Source organism: Phaseolus vulgaris, chromosome 8 (assembly GCF_051622355.1).
Source record: "Phaseolus vulgaris cultivar YP4 chromosome 8, ASM5162235v1, whole genome shotgun sequence".
NCBI lineage: Eukaryota > Viridiplantae > Streptophyta > Magnoliopsida > Fabales > Fabaceae > Phaseolus > Phaseolus vulgaris.
The window spans coordinates 55,197,647-55,213,487 of NC_143505.1; the positions used below are offsets into that span (position 1 = coordinate 55,197,647).

Consider the following 15,841-nt stretch of genomic DNA (forward strand, 5'->3'; position numbering starts at 1 on the left):
ATTATTATACTGTGATGTCAAATCATATTTTTACTGCCTGGTATCAAGAAAATCTTTTTCTTTTTTTTATCAACTCCAACAAATTAAAGGCAAGATTCCAAATAGATTTTTATTATATAACTAAATTTATAAACTTTTGAAACTGTTTGATTGGCAATAAATTAAATTTAATAGTACTTAATCAACTCATTTAAACATAATGCATTAAATTAATAAAATTTAAAATAAACGAACGATTATTAAATGTGTATTTTTTAAAAATGTTTTTTAGAATAACTTCATTCATTTTGGTAATAAAAAGATTTGTAGAGAATGTAAAAAAATGTATTATCAATAGTGGAATTCAACTAAATTAAGAATTTGCATAAATAAACTTCATAAAATTGTTGATCAATCTTTCTATTTTTTTAATATATTTTTTTAAGTTTTATTTGGTTGAAACTTTGAAATAGTTTTTATTACCACGATGCCCCCAATGGTTTGCAACTAGGAGCTTTTACGAATCTGGCTCCTGAGATCGCTCTCGAGAAGAAGAAGAAGAAGAAGAAGAAGGAAGAAGAAGAAGAAAGAGTATGCAGATTCCAATTCCCAAACAATGAACCCCAATCCAACACCCTCGCCATACATCAGGTTTTCACCTTTCATCTACATTCATATCACATTTTCGCTTTCACTATGTATCAGTACTGCATCGCTTAATTCCTCAGCATTGATTACGTGCTCATTGTAAATCTCGTTTGGATCTCCGTAATTTTGACGCTGCATTCGATTCGATTCTTAATTGTACGCTATTGTTTTCTATAACCGGTTTTGATTTTGCGGATGTTGAACTATTGGCGAAACGTGACTTGGAGCGCAAGATTCCGACGTGGATGAATCATGAATGAATGCTTTACCTTCTCTGTCTCTTTTTTTTTTTTTTATCAGGAATGGTGGTGTTTAATGCGTAGTGGAAAATGCAACGTGCTTCGCTGACTGCTGAGGAACGTTTGTTTGAAAAAGCGGTGAAGGAAGAATGCGCATGGGAGAATCTTCCCAGGCGACTTCATCTAGTTGTGTCTTCAAAGGAAGAATGGCACAAAAGGTTCTGTGAAATTTATGTATTTACTTTAACAGTTTTTTTTATATTGTCATGATTCATTGTTTAATCTTATAGTTAGTACTCAGTAGTTAGTAGTTACCGTAGTTAGTTTAATAGCTTATGGCTTTTATAAGTTTTTTTTTTGTTTATTTCAGTAAGTTTCAGGTCGAAATTATGATATAATTTCGCATGTCCAAGTTAAGAATTTCTTGAATAAACACTTAATTAAATTATTTGGCTAAATTTACCATTTAACTCTACTACTGAACATTGCATTCCTATGTTTCATTGAAAAATTGAAAACTACTGAGTCTAAGGATGGAGAGCCCCCGTAATTTTGAGATAGCATTGCAGTTGGAAACTTGGCATCTATGCTAATTTTGCTCTGCTCATGTCCTTTGTGGGGCAGTGTTTTTATAGGGTTCAAAGAGATTGGTGAGTTTTTCTGCACTTTAGTAACTCCTCTAGTGTGATACGACCTTTTCAAAGAAGTTGTATTTTGTTTTCTGTAAACAAAATCAAACCAAGTTCGTAAGTTTTAAGAAAATCAAGAATTTTTTCATCCACTAGGTTTGTGTGCGTGTGAAGAGGTGGGATTGCACACAAGTTCGTAAGTTTATCAGTGAAACTATAGTACTTGGACAGGACAATTGTGAAGAATTTCATGTGTATGGTCTTTGCTTGAAAAAATACCTTTTTTATTTTTGGTGGTAAGAAACATATGTTTAACTTTTGAAGTGGAGTAAATTTTCTCAGGACTTAGGAACGCTTTTGATTTCAAAGGCTGTAGTGACTTTAACTAAGAAACCAGTATTTATCCCTCGCAATGAGAGTGTTATGATATTGACTCTGATTTGAGATCAGAGCAACCTCACGTACCAAAACGGAGAAATAAAAACAACAGACTTAATTATCACAATAATATGGATACTTATTTATAATAGCATGATCCACACTTTGTTATCCTTGAGTATTAAATTACCAGATTCTTAACAATTTCCTATTAAAACCTACCTAACTCATATTTCCTAACTAAGAAAAGATAAATGATGCTACTGGTATTCCTTTTGGGCCTAATTGTAAGAATAAGTTGGCTATCAGACAGAAAATTATCATTTTTAGAAGTTTTTTATTTTCTATTTTTAAATATGGTTCTCATAAGTCAAAATGTGATACTTTCCATTCATTTCAGGGCTCATGTCTTTGTTTCTTGAATAACTTTTTCCAGTAAATACATGATTATAATTCTGCGTTCTCTGTTGTTGACCATGTAAATTTTATGCAGGATAATCGAATACTGCATAAAGAAGAGACTTAAATGGAAAAATTGTTTTGCTCGTAAAGTTTGTAAAGAAAATGAATATTATGAAGATATGATGCGCTACTTGCAGAGGAATCTAGCTGTATGTGTTGTACGGAATGTCTGTTACTCTGCTTGATTTCTCCAATTGAAATTTGAAATTGTATATCAAATGCATTTTTACAAAACTTTATATGCATATTTTCTTATCCACACGAATCGTATTAAAGAAATTTTGTGGAGAAAATTAAAGTTTGTTATGTTTCAAAATCGAATTATGACGTTGTAACTAAAAATAAAACATAATGTCCTCAGTTTTAGGATAAGGTTTTAGTAAATAATTTAATCATACTATTACCTTACGATTTTGAAAGTCCTCATCCTGGATATTTAAGACCTTATAACTAAGATTTCCTAGATATTGGGGGGACTCTTATGTTTTATTTCTTGTCTTAGGACATCTGCATTTAATGTACATATTCTCACTTGCAGCTATATCCGTATCATCTGGCGGGCTATGTATGCCGTGTAATGAGAGTATCACCTTTCAAATATTACATTGATATGCTTTTTGAAGTAATGAAAAATGGTAATTTTATTATTTTCTTGCAATTAGGACTAAATTAATTTCATGAATATTGTGCCTAACTAACTCTAACTAACACAAAATTAGGCAATTTTCTTTTCTTGATTATTATATTCCAGAGAAAAAAAAATGCTATGTGACCAATAATGAGTAGATAATTTTGTGGCATTTGCATCTGCACTAAGTCTTTAAGTTCATTTACACTATCAAGTATCTCATGTACTGTACAGTTATTTTTAAAATCAAGTACATCGTAAGAAAATGCAGATGGAAAGAAGAAAAACAGAAGAGAAACAGTGTCTAAAATTAAGGGAGGTATGCATATTTAGCTTTGGTTGTATATACAAAAAATAGACACTAGAAGTGGAAAATATTTAGTATTATAATGAAGATATGCATAAAGGAGCTTGGATTTAAAAGTTAAAAATAAGTGAAGTTAATGAAAAAGGTTTTAAAATTGAACCAAGAAGTGATCAAGGCACCAAATTCAAGGTTTAACACTTGTTAAACTGAGTCCAGATTATCTGTTGGAATGTTGGTTCTGTGCTATCAAAATACACTGATTTTCATATTTTTTTTTCAAATATCAAAATTTGTGTATTTTGAAGTAGCAAGACAACACCAAAACCCAACACAGAATCCAAGTTCTAGTAAACCATAGCCAAATTGATATTATTAATGTAGTAATTATAATAAAAGCAATACATAGATAATATTAAAGAAACATGATATCATAACTTTACAACATTAAAAACTCGAAATAAAGCACTAGGTTATATGTTTTTAACCCTAAAAATACATACAAGGGTTCAAGTAAACATATTATACTATTCGGGTCTTAGTTTGAAACAAAGCATAACAATGTCTATTAGAACTAACAATAGTCTTAGTTTTTTTTTTTCATTTTTTAAAGAAAAATTTGAAGTTGTATTAAGATTTTTACAAATCTATTGTTAGCCGAATTTTTAGTGGTTTGTTTGCCTGCCATTAATCCAATTCAATCTTCAAAAGAGGAGAGTAGAGAAAGCGATTAAACTTCTTTGACATATTTTTCTGTTGTCATAGTCTGAACTCAGAAGGTAGATAAGCATGTAGAGTAGTGGAGGTTTGTTTGGTGGAAGCTGGCCTTTAGAAGTTTACTGCTTGTCTTAATTATTTGCAGAGCAATCTTATGACCGCATCCCAAATTTTAGTGCTGCAGATGCTTTAAGGCTTACAGGAATTGGGAGAAACGAATTTATTGATATAATGAACAGGTGCAGGTCTAAGGTAATGCATAGATTTGCATGTACGTTACGTTAAATATATCTTCAATACTTTGGATTTACATGTAAGTTATTGTATGCATATTTGTGTATGTCTAATTACCTACAGCAATCCTGCTGCATTTATTATCTTCTATTCTCTCTCTATTTATAAAGGGCTATGTATAAAGGAAAATTATAACTTAACAATCAGGACACCACTTGAAATTTTTCAATAAAAGAAATATATGACAATAGGTCGTGCATAAAGAAAGAGAGTACCAGACTTTTTTTTCAATTAAAAAATTACAATTGTCAAATGGATTTTGATGTCAATATATCATAGCCCATTTATACAAAGGGACATACAAATGAAAATATTTTATTGCAGAAAGAAGTGAATCCTAGATATAAGATAAAATTATAAAGAATTAAAATTAAATCACAAGACAATACATGACTTTTTTATGTGGCAGTGTCATCATTTAGGTTTTAGATGCTGGCAAGTCACAGGCACAGACAGTAATGCATTATTAATCTTTGTAACATTACTTGGAAAGGATAATCTATGATTCTTTTCTAAACCTTTTGTGGAATATAAAACCAGGATAATTAGAGAAGCAGTAGAAAGAGAAGTAGAATTTGGAGAAAGAAGGAGAAAGGTGGTTTGTTTATTGTCTGCACTTATACTCCTTTGACCAGGCTTGCAGCAAGCTCGATGAACCATCGTATCAATTTGTATTATCATTGTGTTTGTTATCTACATATTTAAATTTGTGAGTTCACCGGTTTTACTGCTATTGTTTGGATAATGATTTGAATTTGTGTTGGTTATGCCTTTATGATCAAAGGTAGGCTTGCAAATTTTTATGATTCATGTCTTACCAAGCAATTGCTCTTTTGGAATATCCAGAAAATAAGGTGGAAACTTAACAAGTCGATAGCAAAAGAACTTTTGCCTACTCAACCTGTGGATTTTCCAATTGAACCGTGGTGGAGAGTTTGCCTTGTGAACCTTACCTTGGAGGAATTTAAGGTGGGGTATGTCCTTCATCCTTATAAAACAGTGAATCCATGTTTTGGTGGGGTTACTATGAAACTTTACCCAGTAATAAAGAACTGTAATATTGTTTGTAGCCTAGTGTTTCTCATGACTTTTTTTGCCTTAATTCCTTTTGTCGATTTATACTTTACTTTTCTTCTACTTTATAGAAACTCTCAAAGGATGACATGGCTGCAATAGACAGAGTCTGTATGGACGATGCAGATTTTGGCACATTTGATCCTCACATTATAAGGGATCTATGCAAACGGGGACTAATATATTTTGAGGTTCCTGTTTATCCACACGACCGGTTTAAAGGTTTGTTCTATGGGTTTATGTTTTCTTATATTTTCTAATTGTTTTACCTATTTGTCGATGTCCTTTCCGAGGACTGAGTTTATTTTTTGAGCTTCATAATTTGGACTAGTAAGGTAAAACAAACCAAATGTATTGGAGGACTAGTTTGATTTTTTAATTCAACATGATGAACTTCGTTTTTTCTTAGTTAAATTTACAGGGATAGCATAGGAGTCGGTAAGGGTTAATGATAAGCACTTTCTCTTTTTTTGGCAGTTTCCTAAAAGGCAAGAACTGGGATAAGATTTTTTACAAAATCTCCTTTCCTGTTCTTAACTCTCACTGTTTCTTGATTTGTTTTTTCCTTTCTCTTTTTGACTTTCACATACATCCTAAGTGATGAAATGAAATATATCCAATGAAATTGAAACTCAACAGTTTACACGTTTTATTTCAGAGTAAATTTCATATAAATATCAATTTGAACAAAAGTTCCAAATAAAATAGCCCAATATGGTACAGTTTGATCCTTAGCATATTTCAACTTGAAAAAAGAAAGACTCGTAGCAGAAAGTGGCTAGCATTAGCTCGTAAAAGAATTATGTAAAAGATGGATCATATTTAGTGTATGTACCGAATAAACCCCTTAGAAATTGAATTAAGCCACAGAAACCTTTAAACCGAGTGAGCTGAGTATGTGACGACACTTGATGTGAGACGTATGTGTCGCAACACAGAATTTCTAACTAACTTTAGAACTACTGACTACTTCTGCAACTATTAACATTTAATTAAATAATATTTTTCTTCGATTGTTGACATTTTTATGTGATATTACATGGTATGTCTGAAGTAACATAATGTTCGCATCTTTATAAAACATAATACTCAAAAATGGTTGGAGAGATCCTGCCTTTAAACATTACAAGGAGAGGACCCACCAATCCTGATTACAATTGCATGCATTTGATCTGTTGTCGCTGCATTATTCAAGAGTAAGAACAAATAATGCCTTTTATTTACCTGAACGAGAAGGAAAAACCCGTAGTATTTTTCAGTAAGGAGTTTCTCAAACTACAAAAACTAAGGGTGATCAAATTTTAAAAGGAACTTTCATACTTGAATTTAATACCAAAACAAATCTTTTGAAGGATCAAGATTTTGTGCTGTAACAATATGTAATACGTTATTTTCAAAAGGCTGTATCTTATAAATCTGATTTCAGTAATATTTATGTTTCTGGTGGTTCAGTTTCAAGGCTTGAAGGTTTTGTTTCCAACAGGGAGCAATCATATGAAGATCCTATTGAAGAGTAAAGTAGTTGTTTCAGTCTGGGTTTCCATCAATTTTGTTGAAAGAGCTTTTTTATTTCCATATAGTTGGACTCTAATGCTAGAGGTTTTTTTCTTTCAGGTTGTTGTATGCAGTTTTTGTAGTTTCAAATGAAAATGTGACGGTTAGTGAGTTGGCAACAACCCTACAGGCTGACTTGTCACAGCTGCAGGCTGCTGGTGCTTTTGTGTGTAGATTGGGATGGGCAGCAAAAGTACTTGATCCAGAATCTATTATTGGAGATTCAGCCATTCCTGCATCTCCTATGAGTACAATTTGTGACGATGATGCTTCTGTTGCTAGTCAAAATAATGATAATACGCTTTTCGAGAATGACTCCATTCAACAAGCGGATACCTCAGCTTCAGGGAACCTTGCATCTCGTTCTTCCTACACTCGTGTTGCTTTCATAGTTGATGCTAATATTACATCCTACCTTATGATGGGATCTGTTTCACCAGGTATATATATACCCGTCACTCCTTGATTCGTGAAGCTTAAAGTTTAACTATTTGATATAATTTTCTGAACTATTTTTTTGGTTAAATTATTCATTTTATCCTTTTTGCTGTGCTCATTTTAAGTCTTAATTTCTATACCAGAAAATTATAGGTTTTAAACCTCACATAATTTCTGTACCACCATACGAAAGTTTATGTATCGTTTTTATACTATAAATTTTTTTTCTTAGTATTAGTGCTCGCCATAGTCACCAAAACTTTACTCTTACGGGGCATGTAAGAACTAAAACTTTTAGGTTTCTCGTAGGAACTAGAATTTAAAAGGTTTGTCTAACTTATCTCAAGTAAAAATGGGGTTGAACAATTCCATTCAAAATTATTGGTATAAGTCTCTAATATACTTGAACATGATTGGTTGCAAGTATTAATTGTATTTATTTTTTGGATGGGGTTGCTTATCCCATTTTTACTTGAGGTAAGTTATTCAAAGGCAAACTTAAAATAGGATAGTCACAGGGACTAATTGAAGAGGTTAACCTGTTTTGTCAAAATATAAGTTATATTATTCTTGAAGGCAATTTGGATGAAATGAATTCTGCTACTCATTATGGCTTCTGAGTTGGCTTATCTTCTTCTTGCTTGTCGCCAAATTTGCAGGCCTGAAATCTCATGCTGTTACACTTTATGAAGCGGGAAAATTGGGTCATGCGAGCATTGCTGATCTTTGCAAGGATCTTAGTACCCTGGAAGGTGCAACATATGAGGGAGAATTACAGGAGTTTGCAAATCATTTATTTAGTCTGCGTTGTGTCTTAGAATGTCTTCAATCAGGTGGAATAGCTAGTAATAAAGAAGAGGAAGATTCTGATAACCTGAACATGATTACGTCAAGCAATGATGGGCCAAGTTCTGTGATACCTGAAATTTCTTTGGATGAAAAATCAGGAGAGTCTGGTGTTTTAGAAACTGTAGTGAGTAATGAGGATTTAATAAATTCTGTTTCAGAGAATTTCGTGGAGGCTTCTGTGTACAGTGAACGTGATCCTAGTACTAGTAGTGGGATTGATGATGAAACACAGTCCAGTACTTTGGAGGAAGGCAGCGATCATCACATTGAGGAAGCTGACAAGTCACACACAAATTTCCGTGAGAATGAGAAACTAGCTGTGTTAGAAGTTTCAGATGTCAAGATAGAAATGCTGAAAAGGAAAAAGATATATCGTGTGGACCTTCTCCGTTCTGAAAGTTTGGCTTCTCTTGCACCAACTACTCTTGATCGCTTGTTTCTTCGTGACTATGGTATACTTGTGTCCATAGTGCCTCTTCCCCATTCATCAATTATTCCTAAACCTACAGGACCAGTTCATTTTGGTCCTCCTACGTATTCTTCCATGAGTCCATGGATGAAATTGGTGTTATATTCAACTGCAGGTAATGGGCCTCTATCAGTTGTTCTGATGAAAGGCCAATGTATGCGCTTGCTTCCTGCTCCATTGACTGGTTGTGAGAAAGCCCTTATATGGTCTTGGGACGGTTCCACAATAGGAGGTTTAGGAAGGAAGCTCGAAGGAAACTTAGTGAAGGGAAGTATACTTTTGCATTGTTTAAATTCACTTCTAAAACATTCAGCTGTGCTCGTGCTGCCTCTCAGTAGATTTGATCTTAATCAATCTGGAAAACTTATTACTTTGGATGTCCCTTTGCCTTTAAAAAACGCTGATGGATCAATTGCCTCTGTAGAAAAAGAGTTAGGACTAGATGATGAAGAGGAAAATTTTAAGCTGAATTCTCTGTTAAATAATTTGGCAAACAAAATGGAACTGTGGACCGTTGGTTATGTTCGGCTATTGAAACTATTTAACGGAACAAAATCAGGCCAGTTCTCTTCCATAGAGAAATATGAATGGGTGCCATTGAGTGTGGAATTCGGGATACCACTATTTAGTCCAACGTTGTGCAATAGTATATGTACAAGGATAGTTTCATCTAAGATGCTTCAATCTGACTCATTTGGTCAACACCATGATGCAATGCAAAATTTAAGGAAAAAGTTACATGACATTTGTGCTCAGTACAAATCAACTGGTCCAACTGCAAAGGTTCTTTACCAGAAAGAGCAATATACTGAACAACCTATGAACCAAGCTAGGGCAACACGAAATCCACTTGTTGATATTTCTCCCGATTCAGGGGTGGTATTAAGCGTGCGTCAGAGGTTAAAACTTGCTAATCAACAAAGCTGCCAAAATGAAGTGTTGTGCTGTGATGGCAGTGCTCTTAGGTTTGTTGCTGAATTCCTATTAATCCAATGCTTAAAGTTGATTAATTTATTTTCTTTAATTAGCAATAATAAATTAATTAAATGAGTCCCTTAAGGTGCCCCAACCCATAAATATGATTTACCATATCTACAACACATCTTATAGAATATACCTTAAAAAAACTACTTTTACCTAGACATGTATATATATAAAGAATTATGGAGATACATTATATCTTTTTCTTTCCTTCGGATTATGCATTTTTTTTATTTTAAAATAACATTGTTATTGAGAGTCTTCATGTCTGTGCATGCAGCCTCCATCTCATTGTGATTTTTCAAGAGACATATTGAGATTCAATTGTCTATATTTTCGTAGTTCACCAGCCACATCCTTTTGACATTGTTGATACCTATCTCCTACACATCATAAACTAACAAAACAACAATATATACTACCCTGGTGTTTCATACTCCGCTTTCCACTTACAAAGATGATATTTATGAGATTTATATCAGACTTACGACAGAACAATACCCTATTAAACCCTTTATGAACATGTATGGTTTAATTTTATACACATAATAAACAGGATTTAGGACACATACACCAATTTATATATGAGAAATTAGTTTTGTTTTTTTTTAGGTTTGTATTGCATGCTCATCCTTTTAATTATGTGAGACCAAAAAATTCTTCCCATCATGGACTGCATTCCTAAACAGCTTAAAGTTGCTTAATGTTTTCGTTTGATTAAACTGTACTAGCATTGTCTTGACAAACACAAGACAGAAAAGAATGTTTTTCGTAACTTGATTTTCTAATCATCCAAAGTCTCAGAGAGTGTGCTCTTGCATGGTGCATGCAGATCATACGCATTAACTTTTCCTCGTGAAGCTGCCACGAAACCTATTAAAGAAACCCCTGAAGCCAATACGAAAAAACCTGAACCAGAAGCAAATGATAGTAAAGAAGCAATCCTTCCGGGCGTTAATCTTATTTTTGATGGTTCTAGGTTGCTTCCATTTGATATAGGAGCTTGTCTTCAAGCTCGCCAACCTATATCCTTAATAATAGATGCAGCTGCTGCCTCAGCATATGTACCATTCAAATAGATCTGCACTCATAAATCATTATTGATTACTCCACTTCAAATCTTTGACACGTGAACGGCAATGCTTGCTAGCAACTCATGTTTGATGACACCGTGTACTTCTTCAAGATTGATGGTAGTTAATGAGCGCAAACTTGGCCTCAGGTTTAAGGTAAATGTTCATTGCTTTTCTTGTTCAGTGGTATGTCCATGGATTTGCACGCATTACGATATAAATTATGCATGTTGTTTGTATCTGTTCCAGATTTTGCTATACCAAGAAATTCAATATCAGTTAGAGCTGTGAAAAGAGGAAATATATGTTAAACAATGTATATATATATGTTAGGATATTTTTTTCTCCTGTCAAATTTGAGAAAAACTTATCCATTGGAAATTCGTTTCTTTATTTCATCTTACATGATGTGTACTTGTCAGTTTTCTTTTACCTCAGTTGTTTCTTTGTTTATTGTTCATGTGTAATTTCTACAGCTTTGTGTAGACTAATTAAACAAATTAAGGGATGCCAAATATTTATTAGTTTTATTTTCCTCCAAATCTAAATGAAGTTAACATACCTGACTATTCGAACCACTGAAGTAATGATCGCCAATCGCTTTAAGTATGGAATACATATTTTAAAAGAAATAAAGATGTGTATATTTTAGACAAAAAATACTATTTTATTTAGGTGAAATTATTCTCAAAATATATAAATAAAGAAATTAATGTGATTAATAAAACATCTATTAAGGTTAGTTTCTCGTAGTTGTAGTCAAATCAGTTTATTTATAGATATTTATTTTGTGATTTTTAATTAATATTAATGTAAAAATTTAGAATTTAAAAAAGTAAATTTTTTCTTTATATGAGTAATAAAATAAGAAAAAATTTATTATTTTGATTTAATGGCCAAGCATATAATAAAACGACACACTTATAAGATGGTACATATTTTATTTGTTTATTTTATGTATATGTCTTCTTAAATTTTCTGGAAATTTCAATTAATTTTTTAAAACTAATTAATATAATTAATGAGTGCATTTAACTAAGAAAATAATCAATAATTAATATAAAAAATACTATTACGATTGAGGTGTATTAGATATGACTAAAATAAGATTATGATCATGAGTGTATGCATATTTTTTTTTTGGGTATAAAAAATAATTTTAAAAAACTAATTAGAAATTTTATATATATTTTTTTATAAATAAAAGCTTTCATGTTAGGCATCACTATGTCACTTAAGATCTCAGTTAGGCTGACACCTCAAGTAACAACCATCATTTTCCATCACATGAAAAAAGTATTATTAAACAAAAGAAAAAAGAAAGAAAATACAAAAATATGGGGACTAGACCAAAACTCATATGTTAACAAAAACGATACATATGTAGATTATACCTATTCATAAAGAATTCTAAGAACAGACAAGGTGGAAGCCTATTATACCAAAGAAAAGATTCTCTATGAAAAAATCCTAAATTAGTCAATTTATCAGCACACGCATTTCCTTCACGAAAAATATGAGTAACCGTAAATCTAATTTTCCCACAGTAATTAAGACAAGCATTCCATCGATTACGAAGCATCCGAGGAACATTTGTCCTAGCAGTAAACACAGCACAAACCAAAGCAGAATCACATTCCAGCCAGACATTAGTAAGCCCCATCTTTTGAGCTTCCTCCATAGCATGTATAACCCCATAAAACTCAACAATCAGAGCAGACTGAACTTTAAGAAACGCAGAAAAAGCTCCAATAAATTTCCTCATACTTCCACGAAAAATACCTCCGCAAGTAGCAAGACCAGGATATCCCTAGCAGCCCCATCAATGTTAATTTTAACCCAACCTGATGAAGGAAACTCTCATCTAACAGGAAGAGGACGTAGAACTTTACCGGTACGAGTGTTAATACCAAAAAACTTGAGCACATTGAAATCGAACATATCATTCTTCATTTAAGCTTTAGACAAATTACCTACTAGACAAGTTAAGTTTTTAATAACCAAAATAGCCTTAGAAACCTCAATCTTATCCTGAAAACGAGCATAATTCCTCATAAGCCATATCATCCAAATAGAAAAAGTTATCCCGACTAGCTTAATCAATTTAACCTACAGACTACCATCACTATTAATAAAAGAAAGAAGATCATCCTTATTAGAGAAATGATAAGTAGGAAAAATGTGTTGAACTCAACTCCAAATACGCAAAGCATTAGCACATTCAAAAAATAAATGTTGAATAGATTCCTCGTGCTTTTCACAAAGCATACATATAGAACAAATATGCAAACCTTTATTTTGAATATGTTTATCGGTAGGAAACCGCCCATGAAAAACTTTCCAAAGGACAAGAGTTTTGGAAGGCGAAATATATGAAGACCAAATAAATTTACCCCAACCACAGGAAACCCCTGGATCCAAGAAAAAAGTCATAGCTGATTTAACAGTGAGACGACCAGACTCATCTAGAATCCAATTAGGAATATCCTGTACCGTCCTAACCATGATATGACTAAAAAGATGAGGCATCTGCTGTAAAGACAATGGAATATTCCAATCACCACCTGTCCAAAACTGAGAGACTGTATCCGGAATATTAACACCATCAGATAATCCTGCAATATTTGCTAAAGAAGTAGTAGCATACCATTTATCATTTCAAAAATTAATAAGAGAATCTGTACCAACAGTCCAAGAAGTATAATCAAGTATAGTAGAATAAAACTGCTTAATTCCATACCAAAGAGATGACGATCTATAAACCATTCGAAACTCGTATTTTGATTTAAGGACCCTAGCTTTCAAGAGCAAAGACCAAGGCTTGTTGCTATAAGCAAAGTTCCAAGCAAGCTTAAGAAAATATAAGCTATACCTTTTTTCAACTGCTTAAGAAGAGAAACAGGTCATTTATACAAATTAAAACTATAAGCTAGAAGACCCGTAATCACTGTATTGACCAACTGAACCCGACCCATCATGCTAAGAGATTTACCTTTCCAAGAAGCTAACTTCAATTTGACTTTATCAGCCAAAGGTTGAAGAAAACGACCCCTTGAAGCACCAATTTTAAATTGAAAAGAATGATTAATTTAAAACGTGACACTAATTTTGTCCAAAGTATTAAATTTCATTAAATAAGTTTGATATTAATTTTTATATTTATTATTGTACTATCATATATTTATTTATTATACATATCAAAATAAAATATTTAATATCTTTTTGAGGTATTTCGTATCGATAAAAATATTGAGATAATTAATAAAATTTATTACAAAATTTAGTATTATAAATTTTTATCAACATTTATTTTAGAGATAAAAATACCAAAAAATTTAAAATTATAATCAGTAAAAAAAACAAAAAATAATATTAAAAATCCAAGAATATATATATATATATACCGATTATAAATATAATATATTACTGAAATACATGTTTGAAAAAGAGATCAGAGTATTCAAAATGAAGAATAAAAACAGTGAAAAGGGTGAGAATTTAATCCTCATATTTATACATTTTAAGAATTCTTATTAGATGCCCAAAGAATAAGCATTTTAATTTATAATAAATAACTGAAAATTGTGTTGTTATGGAACATCTCTATATTTATATTTTTGAGTTATATATAAATTAAGATTAAATATTTGTTAATGAATTGAAAACATACGTTTGAAGAGAATTTATTATTGATGAATATACATAAAATATATAATGTACAATTAATTAGTTGAAATAAGATTAAAGAATATGATGTAGTTTTATATAATGTAAATAGTTGAAGAATAATATTCATTAAAAAGTAAAGGACACCACTGAACTTACTTTCTATTATTTTTATTTTTTTACTGATTTTTTTTTATATTATATTATTTTCTTGATGTGACTTCAAATTATATATTGATTTTAATATTTTAAAATATATTAAAAATATATTTTCAAAAAATTATTGATTACTTAAGTATTACACAAAATTTGCTATCTTCCTATTATTGCACAATTTATAGGGACGAATTCATGGTTTCTAAAATATATCTATTACCGCTTCTTAATATTTCATAACATTTGCTACTTTTCTATAATATAACTAAATATTCATGATTTCTCAAATCTATCTATTACTTGTCTTATATAATTAAAATTATAGTTTAAATATATATCTCATATTTACATTTGGAAAAAAAATAATTATAGTTTAAATAGTGCTACCTTTTTTCTTTTAAAACATATAATCTCACGTTTACCTTAAAAGTTCAAGATTTGTCTCAGATAAATCATAGTTGGAAAATATTCACATATAATTAAAGTATCTAACAACATTTTGATGAATCGAGATTTGAAATGGAGAATTAATTGTAAATTAAGATTGACTCAACTAAAAAAATACAAATAAATGTGTTCGAAACATGTTCTAAAATGATAATAAATACATATAATTATTGTTTCTAATAGGAAGATAAATCTAGAGAACTATTGAAGTCTTCTTCTCCTTCTTTCGGTCGGTCAGGTTGTTGGGTGATGAACTGAGATTCTTCTCGTCCTTCTGCTTTTCTTCTTGTCCTTATGCTTCTCCTTGGCACTCTGACGCTCAAGTCAGTAAAGCGGATGATGGTATTCTAGTAGGTGAACAGTAATAAATTACGTACCTTTCTTCTTGGAATGTGTGTTATTTATATTATTCTAATGGACTTAAGTTGGGCCGGTTTATCGGAGTGGATCTGCTTAGGTTGTATTACCTAATTCTTAATGACGGATTAACTTCACTGACCTTGGTTTGAGCCTTATCGGTAATATGGGTCGGCCGGCCAGGGTGATTCCCCTCGCATCGGCCAAGATTTCATGGTCTCGACCAAGTCTCTAGGGTCTCGGCCAGGTTTCCCTAGTCTCGATCACGTAGACCAGGTCTCGGACAGCCAGGTGTGTGTCTGATCAGGAGATTAATGATAAACAATTATAGTGTTTTAAAAGTTTCAGCTGTTATTTTAAAATACCCTAAATTTCAGATATATATTTTTATCATATGTTTTTAAAATATATTTTGATGTTGAGATAAAGTGGTTAGAATTCTTTCCAATAATGTTTTTCCAAAATATACTCTTAACAATAGATTTTTTAGTAACAATTT

The 15,841-nt window shown here is 31.6% G+C and overlaps 1 protein-coding gene across 1 annotated transcript; it reads left to right on the plus strand.

The window, feature by feature from the left end:
* Positions 1-489: 489 nt before the first annotated feature.
* Positions 490-11,005, plus strand: LOC137825715 (uncharacterized). Its single transcript, XM_068631454.2, has 11 exons — positions 490-630; positions 928-1,084; positions 2,367-2,484; positions 2,874-2,970; positions 4,130-4,236; positions 5,125-5,247; positions 5,424-5,574; positions 6,805-6,865; positions 6,967-7,346; positions 8,004-9,627; positions 10,476-11,005. Exons 2-11 carry the CDS (start codon positions 957-959, stop codon positions 10,720-10,722), a joined length of 3,036 nt encoding a protein of 1,011 aa, XP_068487555.1. The 5' UTR covers positions 490-630; positions 928-956; the 3' UTR covers positions 10,723-11,005.
* Positions 11,006-15,841: the final 4,836 nt, after the last annotated feature.

Excerpts from the sequence above, each read along its gene's own strand:
- LOC137825715 (XM_068631454.2), top strand. The coding sequence starts at position 957 with ATGCAACGTGCTTCGCTGACTGCTGAGGAACGTTTGTTTGAAAAAGCG. Across the intron at positions 2,971-4,129 it reads TTTTGAAGTAATGAAAAATG|AGCAATCTTATGACCGCATC; the intron begins GTAATTTTATTA and ends AATTATTTGCAG. Across the intron at positions 5,575-6,804 it reads TCCACACGACCGGTTTAAAG|TTTCAAGGCTTGAAGGTTTT; the intron begins GTTTGTTCTATG and ends CTGGTGGTTCAG.